General features: G+C 44.3%; 1 protein-coding gene across 2 annotated transcripts in view; it reads right to left on the reverse strand.

Moving 5' to 3' along the window:
• The window catches only part of trim3a (tripartite motif containing 3a), a 26,991-nt gene extending 1,889 nt beyond the window's left edge, over positions 1 to 25,102 (reverse strand). Inside the window, exons 1-13 of one of the 2 annotated variants that reach the window (XM_017491551.3) lie at positions 24,927 to 25,102; positions 8,766 to 8,947; positions 7,554 to 7,794; positions 7,277 to 7,428; positions 5,302 to 5,482; positions 4,825 to 5,172; positions 3,632 to 4,019; positions 3,238 to 3,341; positions 2,555 to 2,722; positions 2,295 to 2,463; positions 1,677 to 1,736; positions 1,497 to 1,567; positions 598 to 738 (exon numbers count right to left, since the gene is read on the reverse strand). In XM_017491551.3, the coding sequence (XP_017347040.1) occupies positions 598 to 738; positions 1,497 to 1,567; positions 1,677 to 1,736; positions 2,295 to 2,463; positions 2,555 to 2,722; positions 3,238 to 3,341; positions 3,632 to 4,019; positions 4,825 to 5,172; positions 5,302 to 5,482; positions 7,277 to 7,428; positions 7,554 to 7,794; positions 8,766 to 8,911 (2,169 nt within the window). In that variant the 5' untranslated portion in view covers positions 8,912 to 8,947; positions 24,927 to 25,102. Of the gene's footprint in view, positions 1 to 597; positions 739 to 1,496; positions 1,568 to 1,676; positions 1,737 to 2,294; positions 2,464 to 2,554; positions 2,723 to 3,237; positions 3,342 to 3,631; positions 4,020 to 4,824; positions 5,173 to 5,301; positions 5,483 to 7,276; positions 7,429 to 7,553; positions 7,795 to 8,765; positions 8,948 to 9,098; positions 10,155 to 24,926 lie in introns of those variants that run through there. The other variant, XM_017491552.3, reaches the window with a different exon arrangement.
• Between the last annotated feature and the right edge of the window lie 108 nt (positions 25,103 to 25,210).

Consider the following 25,210-nt stretch of genomic DNA (forward strand, 5'->3'; position numbering starts at 1 on the left):
AAGATCCCTTTCCAGAACCTTCACGCCAACTGTTCCTCAGCGGCGGAATGAACGTCCGACCTCAATCCGGACCTCAGAATCTCTCACCATCTTCAGAAAACAGCTAAAGACCCACCTCCTCCATGAACACCTAACCAAGCCCTAAAACTCCACCCCCCGCATTATCCTTTATAAAAATAAATAAATAAATAAATGAAATTCCTCTGGCTCTTACACCTCGACTCTGCGCACTTTGCTTCTCTAGAACTCTCTTGTTCTCCGCCCGATATATATCGCTTCGCCTGTATTTCCTCGTCCGTAAGTCGCTTTGGAGAAAAGCGTCCGCTAAATGAACGAATGTAAACGTGATTGCGCTCTGATTACTCTGTGATGCAGCTTGTTTGCACATTTGGCACGTCGTTCTGGATATGCCACGAGTAAGCTGAAACGAACGTGCTCAGATAACACGAGAACGTTAAAAACGACGCTGCGCACAGGGATAGGTTACATACTGCTAGATTCGATTCAGATCAATCCTGGAGGTGAATTCTGGAGTCACAGTGAGATAAAAAGTATGGTTTGGGACAGGATATGGTACGCAGACACGGTGCAGTTTACCTGTATCCTGCTGTTACCCCAGTCTGCGACGATGATGTTACCATTCCCATCCACTGCCACTCCTGTAGGAGCGTTAAACTGGCCGTTACCTTCTCCATGAGAACCGAACTTAAACAGGAACTCGCCATCTGCGTTATAAACCTAAACAACAGGAGGCTGACATCAGTGGACACCAAACATATAGTTTCTCTCATCATCAACAACATTCTCTTCTGACAGCAGGATCGAGTTTTTATTGATCGATTTATTTATTTATTTATTTATTTTTCCTTTACTAGATATGTTCAGAAATCGTTACGGATGCTTTGACATATGCAGCGTTTAGTCTGTTTGAATGGAACCCTAGGGTGTTTCACGATCGGTACAAACACGGCACCTGAGAGTGGACCAAAACACCCAGTCAAAAAACACTATTCCGAGTGAGGAGGTCTCGGTCCAGTTCCAAGCGGGTTTGAAAAAGATCCGACTCGGGAAGCTGCAGGAAGTGAACCAGACACGCCGTGTATTACGGGACGGAACGTTAACGTTTTTAAAATTCATGCAAGCTGTGAAACCGAGCCTCAAGCCACAAACTATGGCTCGTGTTCCGGAGATCGGCGTTGACGAATAAAACGAGAAAATAAAACGCTCGAGATCGTACACGAAACGTTCCGCACCGATCGCCGATATGAACGCGTGATCATTTACTCAGCGCAGACGCCGCGCTCTCCGTTCTTTGATACGATATTTATGGATTTCTACATACAGTGCTCCACTCGGGTAAAGAAAGGTTCGTTGACGTTTTTCCGTCCCTGTACGAGCACCTTAAATAATCATAGCTGGATTAAAAATAAACGAATAAGGGTTTGATTTGATGACGTCGAATAGCTTAAGCGACGTTCAGAGAAGCTGCTGCGTACCTTAACAGAGTGATTATGGAAGTCGGTCACTATTATTTCATTCTTGTTGTTCACCGTCACGAAATGGGGACCTGGATATCACAGTAGAGAGAAACAAGACAAAAAACAACAACTTTGGAGTCTATAGTATAGCTGATATACAGGGTACGTACGGGGTATGTACAGGGTACCGGTACTTACTGAATGCGGGGCCTGATTTACTTAGCTTTGGCTCTGTTGGGGTGGTTGGAGTAATTTTATCTAGAATAAACAGAGTTAAGAGTTAATACGCAAGGATTTTTCTACTAAATAAAACCTTTTAACACTCTCGGGCCAAAAGTATGTGGACACCTCGGCCATCGCACGCACGTGTGGCTCTTCGCCACAAACTCAGAAGTGTACATGACGTCCTTTGTATGCTGTAGTATTACAATCTCCATTCACTGGAACTAAAACGGCCTGAACCAGTTCCAGCATGACGACGCCCCTGTGCATAAACCGAGCTCCATGAAGACACTCCAAGGTCGGAGTGGAAGTGTGTCCTGTACAGAACCCCACTGAACACCGACTGCACTCCGATCCTCCTCACCTGACCTCACTAATACTCTTGTGACTGAAGGTGTAAATCCTCACAGCCACGCTTCGAGATCTAGTGGAAAGCCTCCCCAGAAGAGTGCAGGGTATTATAACAGCAACGTGGGGCTAAGTGTGGAATGGGATGTTCCACAAGCACATATGATCAGGTGTGATGATCAGGGGTCCACATACTTTTGACCAAATCAGTATTTCAGGAAGAGAAAACAAACAAAACCAAAGCACCTGAAAACTGCCTGTCTAACGTCCCTTTGGCTCCGAATTTGGTCACCAGTTTGCCGTTGGACTGGAAGATGAAGACGCAGCAGGCTTTGTTGTCTGCAGCTATTATATGACCGTTTTTGTCCACAGCTACTCCTTTGGGTCCCATCAGCTTCCCTGCTCCGATTTTACTCTAAAGCAGAACCAAGAAAGAGACCAATAACGATCAGAAGGAAGTCCAGGAAAGAAACTGACAAATTTACAAAAAATCCTCCATCGCTCACTTTAAACTTTCCATCAGAAGAGAAGATCGTGATCCAGCGGTTGTCATAGTCTGCTACGATGATGTCCCCGTTCATGTCCACTGTCACACCGGTCGGACGCTGCAGCTGCCCTGGCGAACGACCTCTGACCCCGAAGCGCAGCTTGAACTGACCATCGTTAGAGAACACCTGCAGGGCATCAACAAGCACAAACAACAGTCTAAAAACAAGTCCAAATCTACACTAGAATGGCGCCCTATCCTCTGGAGAACGCGGATTTGAATCCCGACGATGCCAAAAAGGACAGATCGGCAGTGCTCTTGGGGAGGTGGCAAAACTGGACGAGCGCTCAGGATGTCGGGGATGGCACGCTCACTTTCCACGGTCACTCACAGCAACACTAGCCAATCCCGGGTCTCATCCACGAAAAATACGGTTTAACCGAAGTGTGTTACACTGCCCTGTGATGCAGCCTGAGCAGCAGTGCGAAAACATGTCGAACTTGCCTCCACATATCTTAAAGGAAGCACGTACTAGAGCCCCAACCCATCCCTGGTTGATCGAGGTCATGGGACAGGGCAGGGTTAGCTAGTGGGTGGGACTTGGGAAGCCCTAAATAAGGGGATTAATCATATGATGTGGATTAATGGGGATTAATTATATGGTTAATGATGTGATGTGATGTGATGCGAGAGGCTCCTCACCTGTATGCACTGGTTGTTGCTGTCAGCCACCACTATACGTCCGTTGGTGGATGTGGAGATGCCCTGAAGGTTGGAGAACTCACCCCGCTCGCGCCCTCTCGACCCTGAGACACACGAACAACGAGACACTTCACCGTTACAGAATTTTTTTTTTCCGAGTTCAGTTAACCTCAGACCTCTGGATTATATCTGGATGTACCGTTACAGAAACTGAATCCGAATTGAGAATTAAACGGTGCTTCCCTCGGTCAATAAAATCACTATATTCAATCCAAAGGATCAATTTCAATATTACGATTTTTTTTTTCCACTATTCATATCTGCAGCGCCATCCTCCGCTAAACCAATCCGGTCCAGCGGTGTTCTGCCGAGCGGATTTCCTCTCTGCACCCACCCACTCTGAAGATGAGCTCGTCCTCGATGGGGTTCTCCTTCTTCTTGGTGGTGCTGTACATGCTGGCGGGACGACGCAGTGCTTTCTGGCGGACGTGAGCCCCTCCTCCACCTCCTGCGGGAGATTTCACACGTCTCTTGACGTCTTCAGGGGAGTGCGGGGCGTCGCTGGCTTTGACTGCGCGCAGGCGGAACGGACTTCCCCTCACAGCCTGGCCGTACAGCAGCAGGGAAAAGGAGAACTCGCCGTCGCTGGACAGCGTGTAGCCCACCTCGTACGTGCCGTTCTTGTTGTCCGTCACCTCGCCGGCAGTGACCGAGCCGTCGGGTCCGGTGATCTGAGCGACGAGAGCGGCGCTGCCCGTCTTCACCAACTCCCCAGCCTTGTCCTGATTAGGAAGAAAAAAAAATAATGCAGTTATTTATAATGCAGTAACAGGAAAGGAATAATGAGCGATAATGTTGAGGAACTGCAGTCAGACACTCAAGATGAACGCCTTACAATCCTTATTTTTCCATCTGATCCTATTGTACGTCTGGAATACGTGCCACTCTTCCACTGTAGGATATTTCTTAAGGTCTCCAAAAGAAAACGTTGACTATCGCACCATCAGATTCGGTATCTTAGCTTATTCATTTTTTAAAAATATCTTAACTCGTATGTTGAATTGACTTTCCATGATAACAAATAATAAATAAATAAATAAATAAACATACATATACACATATATATACACACACACACACACACACACACACACACACATATATATATATATATATAAAATCTATCCAGGGCATACACTGTTGCCTGTGATATATATATTTTAAAATGCAGTAATGAATTCATAAAGTGCATAATACAAATAATTGTGATTCATTTTGAATATTTTAACTTTCATCATGCTCCCGATTTCTTCCCTCCTCTAACGTTACTGTCTTAAGCCAACACGTTTACAGCAGCTGTACTGAATTATACCAAGACCAACATCTGCAAGGTTTTTTTTTTTTTTTTTTAATTTGCAAAAGTCAGTATGAAGCGGAGTTTTGGAGTTCATGGTTGCCCAGGGGACAAAGTCCAGACATAAGCTTGTCCCAGGTACGTGAACTTCAGATTTGTCCCCCCCCCCCGATTAATAAGCATAATTTGTCCTTTTGCTACAGACCCAGAGCATCAGGAGCGGCATGACTCACCTTGGTGGTAACGGTAACGGTGCTGTGTTGTCCCACCACGGCATGCCGTAGTCCTTCTCCTGTAGCCACGCTGGTGTGACCCACAGCACTGGTGGTGATAAGAACCCCCAAGTTCTGGATGGAGCGACGGAGGCCTTCGGTCTCCACTTGGCACTCCAGATGCCCGTTCTCGTGTGGCTGTTCGGGGAAAGCGTGGCGCGCCAGCGCTGCCACTCTCTCTCCCATCTGCTTCTGCACCAGCAGCACCTCGGTGGCGCTGCCGTGGCTCAGAGCCTGCTCTGTAAAGCTGCAGCTGCTCTCGATATTCTCCTTCCCCTGCAGGAGAGCAGCCAGCTGGGTCTGGAGCACCTGCACCCGGGACACAGCACACACTGCTATCGCACGGCTGCACAGCTCGAGCTCATCGACATGATCATATCCTGCAGAATACGTACTATTCAGATATTCACAAAGAGCTTATCTGAGCTCTTCCGGTACCTTCTGCTTGGTGCTGCAGATGTTCTCCAGGTCAGTGATGAGGGTGTTCTTGCGTTGGTGCAGTGCTCTCTCCAGCTCCTCGAACGTGCTGCTGATCTCAGATATGGCCTCGCTCTTCCTCTCCGAGAGCTGCCTGGAGATTTCGTTCACTACGTCGATGGCTGCCGTCAGCTGAGGAAGCCTGGAGGAGGAAGAACGAGGTAGACGAGTTAAACATCTCATCGAAGCCCACTTAAGCCTAGGGCAGTGGGCGCTACATCATGATGAACCTCTGAATTCTAAATACATTCACGAGGCAGTCAGAGGACCGTGGAGGTCTGTTAGCAACACCAGTGGGTGTGAAATGAAGCCTTTAATTTCTTTTCTTTAAAGCGCTGCAATAACGTCAGGCAGAAGACCGGAAGATAATAATAAGTGGATAATTAGCTGCGTAATTACAGATCTGACTTTTACTGCTTTTACAGCACAGTAGTCACACCGAGTTATACTGCTTTCACACTTCAGACTCCATACTTCTACGTTCTGACGGTTTTTGATTCACGGACGGCGGTAAGTGAGAAATTAAACATCCCAACAGCCTCTCTTATTTTTCTCTTTTGAAGTAATAAGACAAAAAAAAAATACAGCTCGCCATGTTACCGGGAAACCGGAAACCTTCATCATATCAAAGATTTACAATTTTCTTTCTTATCAGGCTTCGATTGCGTGGATCAGCTATAACCGTCCGTGTGAATTAGCGGTTGCTATAGATACGATTTACTAATAATCACTATAGAAATTATTAACAGAATCCACGGTTTACCATACGGTTTAATAACGTATCAAAAACTTTGTGCAGAATAAATTTCGTTTACAGCCGACATTCATACCGATGCTGAAATATCCGTTCCGGTGTGCTGCTCTTGGTAAAAAATGGATGTGCGGGAACTTTTCCCAAGGCTCAAATGGTGGCTCATGGGTGACTCGTAATTTCGATTCAGTCAGCTTTATAAGAGCGTTCTGATTTAATCGGCACCAGAATCATTAGTGTCCGCGTCTCGTTATCATTTGTTATTCCAAAATGCAGAAGGGTAGCATGGCGAAATAGTCAAATAAAAGGACAGAAATTCTGTGCCTTCCGAAACTATTGGAACGCCAAGGCCAGTTCAATTCTTTTTGCTGCGGACTGAAAGCATTTGGGTTTGAGATCAAAAGATGAATAAGAGAAGAGAGTTTAGAATCTCAGCTTTGATCTCCTAGTATTTACGCGTAGACGTATTAATCGACATAGAACTTAGGACATTTTGTATCAGACCGCCCAATTTGTAGGTGAGCAAAAATATCGGAACATACGACCGGCAGGTGTTTCTTGTTACCCAGGTGTGTCCTGTTAGATTAACTGTTTAACAATTAAACAGCTCTGAACATCTACTGTTGATTTTAGCCTTCGGTTTCACCTGTGAAGACTGTACTTGTTGATAAAATGGGTAAGCCAGTATGAAGATCGGAGAGATGTCTATGGGAGAAAAGCGAGCCGTTTCGAAGCTGAGAAAAGACGTAAAAATCGACACTGTTCGAGCATAGCCAATACGACAATTTGGAACGTCCAGAAAAACAAAAGAAACCACTCTTGTATTGAGTAACAGACACCGAATGGGTCGGCTAAGGGAAACAACAACAGCTGATGAAAGAAACTTTCTGAAGAAAAACCTAAAAACAACAGTCAGTGACATCACCGACAACCTCCACAGGGCAGGAGAGAAGGTCTCACAATCCGCCGTTTGAAGAAGACTTTGAGAGCAGACATATAGAGATCATACCACAAGAGCCACAAAAGTTCTGGAACCAACATGAACCTCTACCAAAGCGATGGAAAGGACAAAGCATGGAGAAAGAAATGATCTGCTCATGATCCAGAACATACAAGCTCACCAGTGAAACATGGTGGAGGTACTTTTGAACCTTTTTGAAAAGACTGCCTTTGTGTTGCCCGAACCTGTTGCGAATGGCGTCCAGCTGGCTCTTCAGCGCTGCTTTGTGTTGCTCGAGAACGTCACGCAGAGGAACAGTCACGTGCTCGCGGTGTTCTCCGTCCGTACACTCGAGACACATCGCTGTCTCGCACGACTCGCAATAAAACTCCATCACCTGTAGAGGGCACACGTGAGGACCATCACGGCACAAACAATGATGACTAAAACCATAAAAACCAGCCAACGGTCACGCTTATAGTATGTGTAAATGTCTGTTTCTTGTTAAAGGTGGTACCTCACCTTGCCTTCGTGGTTGGGGCAGGACAGCGGCTGGGCCGAGTTGGCGGCGCTGGCTGACTCTAGCACTCCGCGCTCCTCGGGCTGCGAGCACTCTGCCTCTCTCTGTAGCACCTCCATCAGGTTAGTGATGAAGAAGTTATTCTGCAGCGCTGCTACGCCTTTCTCAGGCAGGATGGATGTCTGCCTGCACACTGGGCATGAAAGAGTGAGGGACTGCGGCGGGATGTAGTTCTGGAGACATCTGTGGAGAGAAAGAATGGGTGAGATCCGTCCATCCATCCATCCATCCATCCATCTTCTATTCCGCTTATCCTACACAGGGTCGCAGGGAGCCTGGAGCCTATCCCAGGGGACTCGGGGCACGAGGCGGGAGGCATCCTGGATGGGGTGCCAACCCATCGTGGGGTACAATCACACACTAAAGACAATTTAGAAATGCCAATCAGCCTACAATGCATGTCTTTTTACTGGGGAGGAAACCCTCATCCTTAATACAAACAAAAAATGACAGAGTCTATAAACCTTATATATAAATATGCGATCTGGAACCGCCTCCACGTGTTTGCGCCTTGCCAAACGGCTAACTTGTTAACTTGTTAACTCTCAGGAAAGAGTGATTCCAGTACCTGAAGCAAACTTTTCAATCATCATCATCTATATACTCACAAATATCAGAAACTCTTCTTAATGTGTAAGGCTCGATGGCGTAAACCTGCTTTGTCGACTTATGGTTGTGAGCTCATCTGTAATGCTTCTTAAATCGGTTTGAAATGAAAAACCATGTGAATGGAGCACTGTGTGAAAAAGAATTTCCCCTGGACACCAGACTGCATCGGCAAAATCAAGCATTTAAGTGAAGTTAAAATGGCATTTTAAGATCAGCATTACTTAAATGCACTGGTTCTGAGCTTGGACCTGATGACTAATAGAGGATTCATATGAAAGCAAAGGACACAAATCCATCCCTTACATGGGAATGGCTGGTAGAAGTCATCGTGGGTGGTTTAGAGACTGTATGCATCTCATAATGAACCAATTCTCGGATTAAATCCTTCATCTGGGTCAAAGCTCACTCCATTTCTCCACTATGGAACGTCTGCTTTCAAAGTTTCCCAAATTACCCAAGTGCTGCTACTTGCGGGGGGACGGGGATGGGGAAGCAATTAAAGTCGGAGTGTTACTCCCACGATGCCATGTGTGATGACACCGTACCTCTCGCAGAAGGTGTGCAGGCAGGGCAGAACTTTCGGATTGTGGTAGTGCTCCAGACAAATGCTGCAGACCAGGAACTGCTTGTCTATCTGTCGCACCACAGGGCTGGTGCTGCCCGTCTCCCTCTTAGCCATGGTGAGAGGCATTCACGGGAGGAGTACGAGGCACACACACCTCTCAGCCTACAGAAACACAGAGAGAAGGGGAGGTGGGGAGGGACGCAGGGAGAGAGACAGACAGACAGAGGTATACCAGTTCAAATCAACTCCGATAGTTTAGTGAATTTAGTGCATCGGGAGACATTTTCAAAATACATATACTACAAATACGTACAACTACAAGTTAACCGATGCATTTGCAGGAAAATCTGGGCAGATGTACGTGATTGTTCGTGAGAGCTAGCTGCAGCACCATACTGCACAAAATTTGAGCTTGATATTCCAGACATATTCCACACATTGTCCTCACATAATCCAGACATATTCCACACATCGTCCTCACATAATCCAGACATCTTCCACACATCATCCTCACATAATCCAGACATCTTCCACACATCATCCTCACATAATCCAGACATCTTCCACACATCGTCCTCACATAATCCAGACATCTTCCACACATCGTCCTCACATAATCCAGACATCTTCCACACATCGTCCTCACATAATCCAGACATCTTCCACACATCATCCTCACATAATCCAGACATCTTCCACACATCATCCTCACATAATCCAGACATCTTCCACACATCATCCTCACATAATCCAGACATATTCCACACATCATCCTCACATAATCCAGATATATTCCACACATATACCACACATCATCCTCACATAATCCAGATATATTCCACACATATACCACACATCATCCTCACATAATCCAGATATATTCCACACATCATCCTCACATAATCCAGACATATTCCACACATCATCCTCACATAATCCAGATATATCCCACACGCATGCCACACATCCTCAAATAATCCAGACATCTTCCACACATACTCCAGACGTATTCCACATATATTCCACACATCATCCTCACATAATCCAGACATATTCCACACTTATTCCAGAAGTGTTCCATACACATTTCACACATCCTCACCTAATCCAGATATATTCCACAAACATTCCAGAAATATTACACACATTGTTTCCATAGCAACAGCTAATTCACTTAGACTTGTGTGCTGGATGTGCCATATAATCTGATTAAAAAACCTGCAGTCGTTGATATAGTCAAGTTGTCCCTCAGGATATATTTATTTAGTGTTTTGGAAGGAGCCTCCAGTTTCAATGCGTTGTACCAGTCAGAGGTAAAGCAATAACTTTAAATGTTCCCTCTTTGGAAAATGTCAGAACTTTGCACTTTGTGGATCCAGAACAAGCTGCAATTGTTTTGCGTCTTATTAACCTGAAGGGGGGGGGGGGGGGGGGGGGTGCAGGTGAGGGATCGACTGTTTAAAACTGTTATCACGCAAGCATTAACGATAACGCTAAACAACCCCAAATGTAACTATGAACGTACTGTATACAAAGCATGATGCGGTGTCCAGGTGTGCTGTATACGAACAATACGACATTACAGGAAGTGCTGTAGGAAAATAATCCTATCCTTTAATAGGGATTTAAAAATCCTCTGGTATAGTAACTCTGCTTCATGTCACGCAGCATCACGCCACCAAGTCGTTGAGTATTTCGCGCGCGCATATACACACACACAGCTTTTTAGCTTTATAACAGAGACATCACTGATTTTATCTTCTGCTGATAACCTTTGGTCCATTTTTATCAGCCAACACGTATACCAGTCAGGCTCTAAAAAGGACTTTAAGCGTTAAGCCCTGTTGCATCATACTGAAATCCATCACAGACGTACATGGGTTTGCTTTGTTCTGCACTGGGTTGAGTGTTTAGCATAAAGCTGTGAGCTGACATCCATTAGCTCTCAAGGAAGAAGCAAAAATAAATAAATAAATAAATAAAAAGCCCACACACATACAAACAAACATTTAACATCCACCGTAACGTCAAGTTATACAAGAACATAAGAAGCTACTCGGGTCTTTAAATCAATAAAACCTGCTACGCTTAAAGCTAAGAACTAACAATGTAACACACACTCGGACAGTGTTTATAGATTCAAAGCTGTCTGATAGAAACACAAAATGATATTTAAACATCATAATCATTGATGCCGTCCTTAATAATACCAAGAATCCTAAATAAAGCCTGACGTGTGCAATGCATTTCTGGTGCTAGTGAGCTCCTGAAGGGCGTTTTGTCCCTTTAGAAGCCGGGCTTGTGTTCCCCGCAGAGGGACCGAGACACGCCGCTGCTGGGAGACACGTGCGACATGTCGGCAGATGGAGGCATGGTTTATTTTAGACTCAGGACCAAGACAATAACCGTAATAATGTAATGCTCTGGAGCAAGCTGAACCAAAACGACAAAGCAGGATGGTCGATTAGTCCCCGCGTCCAGTCCTCGCACTCGATCGATGATGAATATTTTAACGGTATTAAATCATTTGCCGTATTTGAACTCAAACTATAACCAATTTGTAAACATTACAGAAAAAAAACAAACAAAAAAACAAAACAAAATGTTTTTCATCTTCATGATGTCTCCGATATTAGACGTAATATTAGTGAGCCATTTGGAGACAGGACAAAAGCCCAATTTGCATTATGGGTAATTTAACAGAAAAGTGGTTAGGTGTAAGAGATCAATGCACTCCTCTTTCTCTCTCTCAGACATTACTTCTCATGTTCTCACGGGGGACAAACACTGACTTAGTGTCTCCATCTCATGAGATCTGATCTTACATTTAATGTGAAGAGATCCCAGCTACCTGCATACTGCCTGCATTCGGTCTAATGATTAGTGAGAGTTAGACGTCGACCGATTGATCGGTTTCGCCGATGCCGATTTTCCCGGTTGCATCCTTCGCATGAGCGGCCGAGAAGGGTCCGGTGTCAATATACAGTACGGGAGCGGCCTCTAGAGGCAAACTTTGTTGTGTCATTTGAAGTGTTTTTTGATTCTTTTTGGATTGCCTCTGTTTTTAGTTATCGGCATGGGTAAAATCCAGTATCAGTCGCCCCTGGTGAAAATGTGTGCTTTAGCCGACCACACAGAAACTCCTGCACTTAAACGTAGTCATCTGTGAGCAGCAATACTGTATAGAGGATCCGTTTTTTTTCCTTTACTTTATCTTAATAAATATCTGGATGTTATTCAATAATAGAGTCAAGAGGCTTTATTGTCATGTCAATATTCTTCACATATTCCACAAAAATTCCACGTACAATCCGGAATTATTCCGCACGTATTCTACAAGTAATCCCACATTACCCACGCATATTCCAAAAGTACTCTACACGTATCCCACACACAATGTATTCTCCATATATACTACAAGTATTCCTTATATAATCCACAATTATTCCTTACAAATCACACACACAATCCTCACATAATCCAGAAGTATTCCTCATATAATCCAGAGGTATTCCACAGATAATCCACACATTTTCTACAAGTATTCCAACATAACCCTCATATAATCCACAGATATTCCTCACATATTCCAGAAGTACTCCACACATGTTCTGCGAGCATTGCTTAGATTGTTCTATACATATTCCAAATATTCCACATGTATTCGACATATATTTCACAAAAATTCCATGTCTAATCCAGAATCATTCCAGACTTTTTCCACCAATTATTTTACAAGTATCCCTTACTTATTTCACACATAATCCACACATACCCCAGAATGCATTCCACACATATATATTCTACCTATATTCCTCACATGATCTTCACACATTCCAAACATAATCCAGAAGTATTCCGCAGATATTAAACACGTATACAGCGAGTGATCCCACATAACTCACACATATCCCTCATAATCCTTACATATTCCACACGTCACAAGTATTTCTTATATATTCCCCACACAGTCTTCATATAATCCAGAAATATTCCACACAATGATCGAGAAGCATTTCACACATATGAATCACATAAACCGAAAGTATCCTACACACACTCCTCACACATCCTAAAACACGCCAACCTTCAGAAGCAGCGGTTACTGACTTTACACACTCAGCAAGACTCGCACTTCACCGCAGCTCAGTCCAGAATCCCTGAAGGAGGACAGCTGGGCTTTTAATGGAGTACTAATACAAAAGGAAAACAACGACTCCATAAACACTGCCATAAATCTGCAACGTAAAACCCAACACAATCTACAGACAGTTCATGGGGGGAATACAAACGTTAAAAACCAGGAGCTACAAACACGCCTGCAAATCGGGATTAAAACGCAGGCAGGGTCATCACAGAGTGTGTGTAAACACATCCTGGCGGAGTTAAAAGCGGCCACATTGGATCAGGGATGGATCTAGCGTGGACAGAGTTTGGCAAAGCAGTGACGAAAGAGCACACACACACACACACACACACACACACACACACACACTCGCCCCTTGTGGCGTGACTCAGTCCTAGTTCCTCCTGGCTAACAGGCGCGGCTAGGTCCTCCTCTGTTAGCGCATGAGAGAATGTGTGATCTCTTGATGAATGCTTTTTGAGATGGCAGAAGAATGAGTCAACGCTTCCACTGCGGCACATCGGCTGTTTCTCTCTCCCTTCCCTCTCCTCTGCTTGTCATCTATCTGTCTCTTTACCTCTCTGTCTCTCTGATTAAATGCCAGTGGTCAGAGCGCGGTGTGTTTTTTGTTAGCTAGACGTTACTAGAAAAGAAAAAAAAAAAAAAAGGGGAAATAGGAGGAAACCTTAAAAATGGCACTTCCCAAAATCCCCTCTCAGTTCCTTCCTGCAAGTCCTGCTGGTGTAGAGACGGAGCTGTGCGAGAGAGAGAGAGAGAGAGAGAGAGAGAGAGAGAGAGAGAGAGAGAGAGAGAGAGAGAGAGAGACACAGAGAGAGAGAGAGAGAGAGAGAGAGAGAGAGAAAAAGAGTGAGAGAGTGAGTGAGTGAGTGAGTGAGTGAGTGAGTGAGAGAGAGAGAGAGAGAAAGAGTGAAAGAGCTGGTTGCATTGTTCTTCTGTGATTTAGCTTGCACACCAAGGAGGAGAAATGTGTCTCTTTGCAAAGGACAGCTGGCTTGAAAATGAGCTCTTCCTTTATCATACGAGTAACACACGCACACACAGAGACAGGTGCTCATTCTCTCTCTCTCTCTCTCTCTCGCTCTCTCTCTCTCTCACACACACACACACACACATTTAAAAGCAGCTCAAAAGATTACTCAGACACCAGCGCCCGGCGTTAGACCATGTTGTGCATTTTCTTTTGGCCTTATTGTCTGCTCTCCCTCCCACAATGAACTAGGCCTAAGAGCATTCAGGTCCTCGTAGTCCTCCCTCTGCTGCTCCTCCTCCTCCCGTTTCTCACACAAACACACACATCTGCTGAATGGGAGCAGCTGAACACGAACATACGCCGTCTTTATTTAACCCTTATCTGGAACATCAGCACTGTACACGACAGTGTAAAACATCAACAGGACGCTGGTTATATAAATGAGCCGGAGACAGACAGAAACCGATTAAAAAAAATAAATAAATAAATAAAATCTATAAACACTGAATATCATAAATATCACAATCACGATATTAATTCCGAACACAGGGCAACTGATTCCGATCGGTCACACGTTCTAATGAGTTAGCGTTCCTGTAACGAAACGCACACAGGGACGGGTATATAATCGTCGATACGGTGAAATATCCGCGCCAGGCGAAAGCACTTTCGGAAGGAGTCTCCGGTGTCAGAGCCTAGTACACAGGAACGGGCTACACGACAGGAGGCTTCGCAGTTTCTCGGTAGCAGAACAAGCAGCAGTTCGTATTAACTTCGAGAGGGAGAAAAATAAATCAATAAAAAATAACAGGCTAGCGAGGGAACTGTTTTGTAAGGGGAACGGTTTTGTTATAACGTTACTGTACTGGAATTAACCTTGTACTCGCTGGTGTTCCACAACTTCACATGACCTATAAACGGGGGAAAAGTATGACAGGTCCTTTGACAAATGATAAAAACATTAGAATAAAAAAAGAGGAGTAAAACACTTTCTAACAATTAGTTCAGTCGGTGTGTTAAAAAGACGATGGCTGCAATATCAAGGGGGGAAAAAAAAAAAGGGGGGTTCCACGACCAACGTGATATATACAGACGAGTGACATATTAAAGGAAAATCTGCAGACTCTGCATTCTGTTATACTGTTTGGATGGGGGGGGGGGGTATTTATTTATGTTAATGTCATGCTTTAGCTCCACTTGTCCCAGTTAGATAGAAGAATCACTGCAAAATCAATACAAAAGTTCTTCAGACCGATCAGCTTTATCGTGTGATGAAACATTCACGTCCTGGTAGGCGTGGCCTCTTCCAGGATGGCTCCGCTCCCATCTATAGGACACAAGGGGGTCCGTCCCTCCAGTACAGTTCCAGACGCTTTTACAATCGACGCATTAAAGCTATTCGGACCCGACGCCTCACTAACACGCCGACTAGGGTCATGTTTTCCTTTAATTTGTCACCTGTCTGCACATGTATGAGGAAGAAAAACAATTCAGTTCATGCAAGGAGCTCAATCACAGCTTGACACTTCTGGTGATCAGCAGTTGTGTTTATTAATTCCCTAAATCCCTCGAACACCGGGATCGAGACAGCAGGTTACCTCTGCGAATTTATATTCGCACGTTTCACGCACGGCTCGGAGAGAAAGCTCGGACGTATCTGTCGAGGCAATCCGGTGCAAACTGACTTCCAGGATGCAGCTCGGTCAGAACATCCACGTCCTGCCGGACATGATATCCGTCGATTCCGCTGAGAAAATGGACGTGTTAAAGTGTGGTCTGTAAGGCAGCTGGTCGATAGTATTTCCTCCATTCATTCTCTACGCAGTCCTGTTCGGCTTCGTAATACCCAGAATGCACCGCAATCTCCCGCCGTTTCTTTCAGGAAAAGAAAAATGCTTGTAGGAATTATTGGCGCCTTTTGAAAATCCGCATCAGTTGACCATTTCATTGAAGTAAACGTATTCTATGGGGGCGGGGTTGGGTGGGGGGGGGACAGAAACTTTGACTGTTGTCAGAAAGGACAAAAAATAGATGGGATTACCCAGAAATGAACCTAAACCCATGGAGAACCCATCATGTTGTGAGGCAGCTTTTCCTCCAAAGGCTCCGAAATCCCTGTTAGGACACGTGGCATTATGTATCAGGAGATTTAACGAGAAAATCTCTCCCAAGAACATAAAACTACATTGGGGTTGCATCTTCTAGACGCACAAATGATCCGTAGCGTACAACACGGTGGGGTCCGAAAGTCGACAATACAACAATGTTCATGACGAATGATATTATTGACCACAACTCGCGTGATCAGTAGAACCTTTACAACATTTCCACGGATTTCAGAGTGTCTCAGTATTCGGTTCGTCCCCTTTACGCTTTAATGACGGCGTGCACTCGAGCTGGCGTGGACTCCACACGCATTTACGATCCGCTTTAGATCGAATCGAATAGAGGGTGTCGTCTGAACACGTGAGCGGAGATCTGAGCTTCCGTACAGAGCGGGTTAACGTGCTCAACAGCACGCATTTGCTTACGGTTTAAATAGGGACCTGGAAATCTTGAATAGTCAAGATGTTGAACATTCCCTTCTTGCTGTTTATTCCCAGTTTTAAATACATTTTTAAACGTATTTACCGTATGTCCAAATCCATACGGAAAAAATATACAGTTCACTGATCGCAGAATTAAACCGCAGTGAAGACACGTTTCATAACCTCTCGATTTGAAACGCCTTTACCGAGGGTGCCAATAATTCAGGAGCCGAGTAACTTTCGACGTGTGCTCATTTTACATCTCAGGTAGTCGATGAACGTCAAGGGGAAACTACTACGAGAATAACTTCCTCGTGGAAATGATGAAACCTCACGACATTTGATGCGTATTTTTTTATTCGTGTCTACGTTTCTGGCTTTTTTTTGTTTGATCATTTTTCATGTTGATATATTTTTCATCCCCTGCTTTTTTTCAGCTCTGTAAAAAAAAGGTCGGCGTTTCCTGTCTCAGTCATGCGAGAGACCCTCGACAATCTGAGCCCGTTTGAAATTTTCGTGCCTCGGATACGACTGAACAAAACGAGCGCGTGTTTAATGTGGTGCAGTTACATGCGGAGGTTTTTCACCCGGTAAAAACAAACGGGGTGCAAACTTTTGCACTCGGACGCAGTCCTCATCATACTACGAGTTAACGCCAGGGCAGACAGGAGTGGAGCTGCGAGAGAGAAATGCAGATGCGGAGATGTGCTGCGTTTGCAGTACTCCTGCTCGTGTGCGTCTCCGCCGACCCCGTGGGCGGACAGACGGTTCTGCAGCGTCGGCATCTCCATCTCCGGCGTCCTCACTACCGCACACGACAACCAGAAATCACAGATTTACCACCGTGCCCAGTGCTCGCTCTGTTCTGTTAAAGCTCGGTTTATCTACAACCCCGATTCCAAAAAAGCTGGGACGCTGTGTATAATGTAAATAAGTGTCGATAAAAACAAGTATTATTTTTTTTCTATGTTCTATTCACAATAGAACATAGAAAACATACCAGATGTTTAAACTGAGGAAAACGTACCATTTTAAAGTCAAAATGAAGATCATTTTGAATTTCATGGCTGCAACACGTCTCAAAAACATTGGGACGGGGGGAAACAAAAGGCTGGAAAAGTTAGTGTTACTAAGAAGAAACATCTGGAGGAAGATTTTGCAACTAATTAGGTTAACTGGCAACAGGTCAGCGACATGATTGGGTATAAAAATAAAAAAAAGAGTATCGTAGAGAAGCGGAGTCTCTCAGAAGTAAAGACGGGATGGATTCTAGATGGAAGCAGATGTTGCCCTAACACCTGTAAACACCTTTCCGCATCGATTTTGCCTTTCCAGATGTGCCTATTTCAAAGGCACTAATACGTCCCCCCATCACCAACCTGCGAAACACTGCGTCTACGACGTCAGAATAAATGTTCCTCGACGTAAAATCGCAAATCGTTGCGTTGTGTTTTCACTCACGTTTCACACAGCGTCCCAACTTTTTTGGAATTGGGGTTGTAAAAAAAATAAATAAATAATAATAATAATAATTGACATGAAGCAGTGTTACTCGGACCACCCTGAAGTCGATCGTTTTCTAATAATCGAACATCCCAACGTGTTTTATTTCTCTTAAACCCCAGCAATTTACCCTCGACTACGATTTCCTTATTGATAAAGAACAACAGGTCGTGCTTTTTATTAAGTGAGTGACTTTACTGATCACTTACAGCCATGAACAATTCTCACCACATCTTAAAATTAATAATAATAATAATAATAATAATAATAATAAAAGTACTCCCTGAGAAACTGGTTAATTCTGACTATTTACAAAGCACTGACAGCGGAGACTCCTTCCAGAGGTGTAAATTAAACACCCCCTTACAGAAAACGTCCCCATATCAACAATCGTACATGTTGTGGACCGAGCCCCACACAAGTCCTCGTGTACGCTGTTACTACAGAACGAGTGCGTGAATATAAATAATTATTTGAATAGTGCCGTTATAGAAAATGAACCGATACCTTCTGACCAATAAGATTTGAGGATTCCACGGCGCTGTCAATTACTTACGTCTTCTAGCTCAACAGACGTCAGGAGTCAGGTTCCTCAGAAATACCTTCATTTTTATTCCGCTAGCAAAAATGGCGAAATGGACTGACGGAAATTACGACTTTAATACCTTTTTGCGTCTCCTCCTGATTGTTGTTGGTTTTTTTGTTTTTCTTTAATACATAAGCCATGTTAAATAGGCGAGACCCATAAACTGACCCCCCCCCAAAAAAAAAAAAAAAAAAAAACAACAACAAGGGGTTGCAAACTTTCGCACTTAACAGTATAAACAACAAGCTGTGTGTCGTTCGTCGTTCTTCCCGACTAATAAAAGTAATCTCCGCCGGGGTGGCGTTTATTCAGATTTCCACACAGGCTTTAACATTCAGAAAAAGAAAAAAAAAACCAGGCTGAGGTTAATCCAGCATACACTGCCTGCTTTCCTATCTGCTGTGCCAGAGGACTCCGATGACATCATTTGCATAAATTCGATTCATAGTCAAAGCTTCTTCCGGCCAGTAAAGAAACAGGATGTGCGTCTGGATATCCGGACACGTCTCGCACGCGTCTAGCGCGCTTTGCTCGGCGGGCTGGGAGAAATGTTTCTAATTTCTAAAACAAAGCTTTTATAACGGTTTAATCGCGTGGGCTGGAAACAACCGAGACACGCAGAGAGGGAAAGGAGGAAGAGACTAGTGACTAAACTAATGGTGATACCTGGCTCTGCGTGCGCGCCACGTTCACGTCACATGACCCACGCACGTACGTTAGCTCAAGGTCGATATATTCCGAGCCCTGCCGCATCAGCGGTCTCGCTACACGTTAACTGTGAGCAAGCCACAGGTTTATAATAACGTGCTCTTCTAATACAGGTAGTTGTAAGGTGGACTGTCCAGATCTACAGATTACACAGAAGAGAAAGAAGACTTTATTGATCACATGTACATTACAGCGGAGGGAAATTCTGTTTTTCACATATCCCAGCCTGTTAGGAGGTTAGGGGTCAGAGCGCGGGGTCAGCGCGCGGGGTCAGAGCGCGGGGTCAGCCATGATACGGCGCCCCGGGAGCAGAGAGGGTTAAGGGCTTTGCTCAAGAGTCCAACAGTGGCAGCTCGGCAGTGCTGGGGCTCGAACCCCCGACCTTCCGATCAGTAACCCAGAGCCTTAAGCGTCGAGTCACCACTACCCGTGGCCAATTATCGAGTTTGTGAAGTTTTCTGGGAGGAGACGTTTACGTAACGTTTATGGAAGGAGTCTCCGGTGTGAGCGCTTTGTAACAGTCTGGATAATTTTATATCATTTATAATGCGAGTGATAACAGGACTAGTTCCTGTTACTTGGGCGTTCCAAAATATCGATTGTAACCATAAATGGATAAAAAGTACGACTCGGTATCTCAGTCATTAATTAACTGTAAAAATTAATCAATCGTCGGCAAATTGCCATCGTATAAAAGAAAAGAAAAAAAAAACACTTTTTTTTTTTTTTTTTTTTTAAAGGTGTATAGTAACTCCACTTTGCCTCAGGTTCCATCACACCAGCCTGTCAGTGAGTGTCACGAGACGCTTGGGTGAAGAAAAAAAAAAAACCACAATTATATTGCATCATAAAAAAGCGGATGTTAGCAAATCATAAAGAATAGAAACCCTCACGAAGACTCGGCGCATCGTTTATTTCTTTATTTCATGCAAAGGACAGAAGAAAAAGACAAAGCTGTACTCCTGCCGTCTCATTACATCCGAACCAGTCGTTTAGCTTTCCGCCCAGCGTGGGCTGCTCTGAAATACTGGTGCGCCGTAGCACTCACACAGGACGCGCTCAGCTTCCTTTCAGCGTATTTATCATCCCTCATACTGCCCTCTCATCCAATTCACCTCTACTGTCCTTAAAAGCAGACGGGTGAGAATTTGTTCCACCTGTAATTCCTGTCAGCACATGCTCTCCTCAGAATAATAATAATAAGAAGAAGAAGAAGAAGAAGAATCAGTGAGAAAACGCCCAACGACGAGTCCCATTGTCAGGAAATAGGTGGAAGGTGGAAGCGAAGGACGAAAAGGTTCACACCCACACGACACACACGCAGTACTTCCTCACTGAAGTCGAATACTCCATACTTTAAAATACTCCAAACCCTGAGCTCCACCTAGATGAGTCCTGCTGCATCTGCTGTCACTCAAACACAGTATCTTGGCAGCTGCTAGGATTCTGACAGCAGGATATACAGTATTCATGAAAAGGAAGACATCCTGAGGCTCTGGATGTTGTTTGAGGGAGATATTTACAGAAAAGATTGTGCGAGACAGACTCGCACGTATGACCTACTTCAGGTCTGATTGATTACATTTGGGGTGAAGGGAGAAACGCCACGTCCGTCCCAGTTGTGAAATTTCTTCCTGTAAATGGACCGTCGCACACGTTATCACGGCAGCTCTGGATTCATTTAGCAAGCTTTTCAATCTACAGCTCCTGAACGCAAGCGTAACATAAATTGAATAGAAATCCACTGAAATACTAAGTCGTAACTCGTAATTCCCAACCTCCGATCGGGAAAAAAAAACAAAACAAAGGAAACGCCTCTTCGACTCCGAGTTCAGCAAGTGACGTCAAATCAAAATGGCCGCTCATCAGCACCAGCAGTAAAATATCAATTTAAAACGACTTATACTGTATATACAAGTATTTGCTTTAGATCAATCGACATACAGATTTAACAAATGGGTACGTCTGTACCGCTGACTCTTCAGTTTGCTGCTTTAACGAGGAAAATATCCCGCACAACACTTATCACAGTTAACTAGCTAGCTTGTTGCTAACAAAAGAAACATGAACCTAGAGGCGTCCATGTTTTCCCCGCCAATTCCTAGTACCCTGAATGCACCGAGGTTGAAAATTAGGTCATTCCGAGCACCGACTCGGAAGTCGAACGCTTCCACTTCCACTGCGTGTGGGTGTGTAGACAAAACATAGTGTTAGCAAGACCCTGCATTTGGCTGTCTGGCTACGCCTGCCAGGATGAAGATGGTGTGGGGGATGATAACAGGTTTAGGAATGATGAGAGTTCCACATGCTTCTCCATCGCAGCTCACGTGCTAAAACGTGGCTTGCACGGTAACCGTGCTACAGTGACGTTCAAAACGTGTCATCATTACGATTCCTTTTTATTTAACACCAGCAGGTGTCGAAACAATGTGCTCCTTAGTTCATTTAATCACAGAGCTTCCACGCTGGGAAACAGGATTAACCAGTCGGAATTAGGGTTTCCCCCCCACCCCCGTTTGAAAGCTACTACCCAGCTAGCTAGACTCTGAACTCAATATCTAGGTGACGTATGGTATAAAGTTTAACGCGGAAAAGAGCACAAAAGTCAGAGAAGATGTGGTTTCAGAAGATTAAACGCAATTCCCCATTATTACAAGCGTCTTATTTTAATAAGTTTCACTAGAACTGGCATAACGGTATTATAAGGTAAAGATATTAATATGGCCGGTCTTAGATCCGCCTTAAATTACAACAAGTTCCTGCTCCTACTTCTGTCTGGTATCCGCCCAAATATATATTCATACACATCACGCAGTGATTTTATGATTCTGTACATTTCCCCCCATGAAATTATTTACAAGCTACGCCACTGGAGCACTTCAAGCACTGCTATCGTATAGTTAATGGGAAAAGTGGGATTGGTGCTGAGTTTACAGGCACGAACGTGATCCTTGAACCAAAGGCCGTTGCAAAATAATGTGCAGAGCTGAGACGTAGGCAAAAGCATGAAATAGCACACGTATTTTACGTCTGTGAAATTCATTACGAAAGAGAAATGGGCCGTCATAGTACACACTACGTTATACGATACACGGTTTCTGACATTTTCGCATAGCTCAACTTCAATAACAAGCTTGGTTTGACCAACAGCTGACTTTTCAGTTGTTTAACAGCTGCTCTCTGGAACTGTAGCTCGAACATGCTAACATGCTAACGATCGGTCTTTGGGATAATAATTTATCCTTGCATTTACAGCATCAATCTACTGTAGGAGTTTTTACATAAAAACACTGTTGGGGTTCTAAACTGATCAGAGAAATTTTCAGGCAGGCCGTGAGGTTAAACCGGGGTATTCTCCACTCACAGGCATGATTTTATCCTCTGGAACATGCAAGTGGCTCCGGTCCAAAGATACCAGGAGAATGATATTTTTTTTTTTTTGGGGGGGGGGGGGGGTTTACCCCCCCACATGCTTTCACCGTAGGTAAATCCTTATATCCAATTGATGTTAATTAAATATGTACTGTTGTCCTCATTGACCTATCTAATTATAAATAAATGAATAAATAAACATTATGTTGTCATTCATGTCGGATGATTTCCTTCTTCTTTACACTACAGTAGTGATGGGTTTTAAAGGAAGGCTGTGAGCACTGAAAGATGAAAAATATTAGCACAGTTTTTGTATTTTATACTTAAAGAATATATAGATCTGCATAATGCATGTTTATATAGACCAGTTTACAGCACAAATAATCATAATAAAAGAATCAGCATCGATTATTAGAATTGTACTAGTCGTGATTGTACTCAAAATGTAGGAGAGGAATTTTCGAAGAATTTAAACAGAATGTTGGAAACGGTGTTGCCAGGTTAGTGATTTTCCTACAATTTCCACTCCTTTTTCTCTACGGGTTTGAGCTTGGGCTTTTAAGCCAAATTTGACTATAGATTGATTACATTTATATGATAAAAACCCATTCACACATCCTCCATACAACAACCCTAGAAACACCACAAAGACACATCAAAACAGAAACCCATCATATCCCATCATGCACTAGCAGCCTCATGCACACACCTCTTGTTCCAATTCTCAGTCTAGCTCTGTACTGTATGCTGTTTAAATTATATTATCCAGGGTGGCACAGATGTACAGCGGGTAGTGTCGCCACCTCACAACTCCAGGGTCCTGGGTTCGAGCCTGAGCTCGGGTTACTGTCTGTGTACCGTGTTTTGCATGTTCTCTCTATGACCACACAGGTTTGCTCCAGGTTTCCGGAGCAAATTTCACAAAAGCATGCCGAACTAAATTCCCCTGAGGTGAGAGGGAATATGTGTTTGTATGATTCCCCGCTATGTTTCTCAACAAGGGTGGAGTTGACCTTGTGTCCAGTGTTCCAGAATCACACACACACACACACACACGCAGAGCTTTTGTGGCTGTAAAAGGTGAAAGCAGTAGATGATATTCCCAGGAACACTAGGTGTGAGGGATGGGATGCCAGTCCATGGCTGGGCACCATGCACACACAAACACTCACAAGCAGTGGCAATTTAGAGTCACCAATCTACATACCGGTATGTTTTTGGATAGCGGGAGGAAACCTGAGAACACCGGGAGAACACCAGGAGAACATCCATCCATCCATCCATCCATTTTCCATACCGCTTATTCTACACAGGGTCGCACAGGGGCCTGGAGCCTATACCAAGAATCTCCAGGCACAAAGCGGGGGATACCCTGGACAAGGTGCCAACCAATCACAGGGCACAATCACACACCCCCTCACACACTTCGGACAGTTTTTGGACATGCCGATCAGCCCGAAACGCATGTGTCTGGATGAAACCGAAGTACGCCGAGGAATCCTCCGAAGCACGGAGAGAATACGCAAACTCCGCGCACACAGGGTGGAGACGTGCTTCGAACCCCACCAACCCTGGACATGCGATGCAAACGTACTAACCAAATCCCCATCACTCTCCAAACCGATCATTTCCCAGCATGCACCACCAGCCACATGAAGCGCTCTCTAATGCACGTGCTTCTCAGTCCTGTTCACAATATTAACAATGTAGAAAATGTTCTACTCGTTGCCGATATCTGCAATAATACCAAACTGGACCATATCAGGATGGTCTCTTCAGTTGAGCTGTTGAAAGAAGCTGTTGATTTGAATATTACTTCACTAGGTCTTTGTAACACGGCTAATATGAGCCGGGCTTACACTGACCATCATAATTGCGGATTCTGTAATGAATACCTGGCAACCCTGGCCACAGGACGCGACCTCGGCATGTTTATGAAATGATTAATATCCTATGAAATGAATGAGGAGGACAAAAAGCTGTAAGATCTCGTCGGGAAGACATTTCTCGACACCACAGCGTCCACACAAACCGGCATTAGGGTTTTTTTTGTGTATATTTATTTATTTATTTATTTATCTATTTATTTATTTATTTACAGAATATGATGTACACGCATCCGTTTCCTGCTCGCAGGTGAAACATTGTATCCAACACAACTACGTGTTTTGTTTTCGCAAAAAAAAAAAAACCATGCAACTATTCCGCGACGCAGATTCTTTAATGTCAGCCGACATGTAATGAATTATTCATCCTGAGGATAAGCGAACAGCAAGGGGGGGCGGGGGGGGGATGCAGAAGGAGAACGCAAACAAAGCTGAACTTACGTGGAATTGTATGCGGAGTTAAAACAGCGTCAACATCCCCATCAACACGGCATGGAAATCTATCTATCTATATATCTGTTCGCTGCGAAATCCGACATGAAAGTAAACAATACCGCTTTTTAAACGCCAGTCCTTTCTCTCCAGCACAGGGAGGAAACCAAACCGAGATTGAAGCCGGGGTGGGCGTGGCTAAACGCCTTGTTGTGATATCATTGGCTAACGCAGAACTAGGGGAAGTTGGAACAACCAATAAAAAGGCTCCGTTTGGAATATGCAAATGAGGA

This window comes from Ictalurus punctatus, chromosome 17 (genome assembly GCF_001660625.3).
Source record: "Ictalurus punctatus breed USDA103 chromosome 17, Coco_2.0, whole genome shotgun sequence".
NCBI lineage: Eukaryota > Metazoa > Chordata > Actinopteri > Siluriformes > Ictaluridae > Ictalurus > Ictalurus punctatus.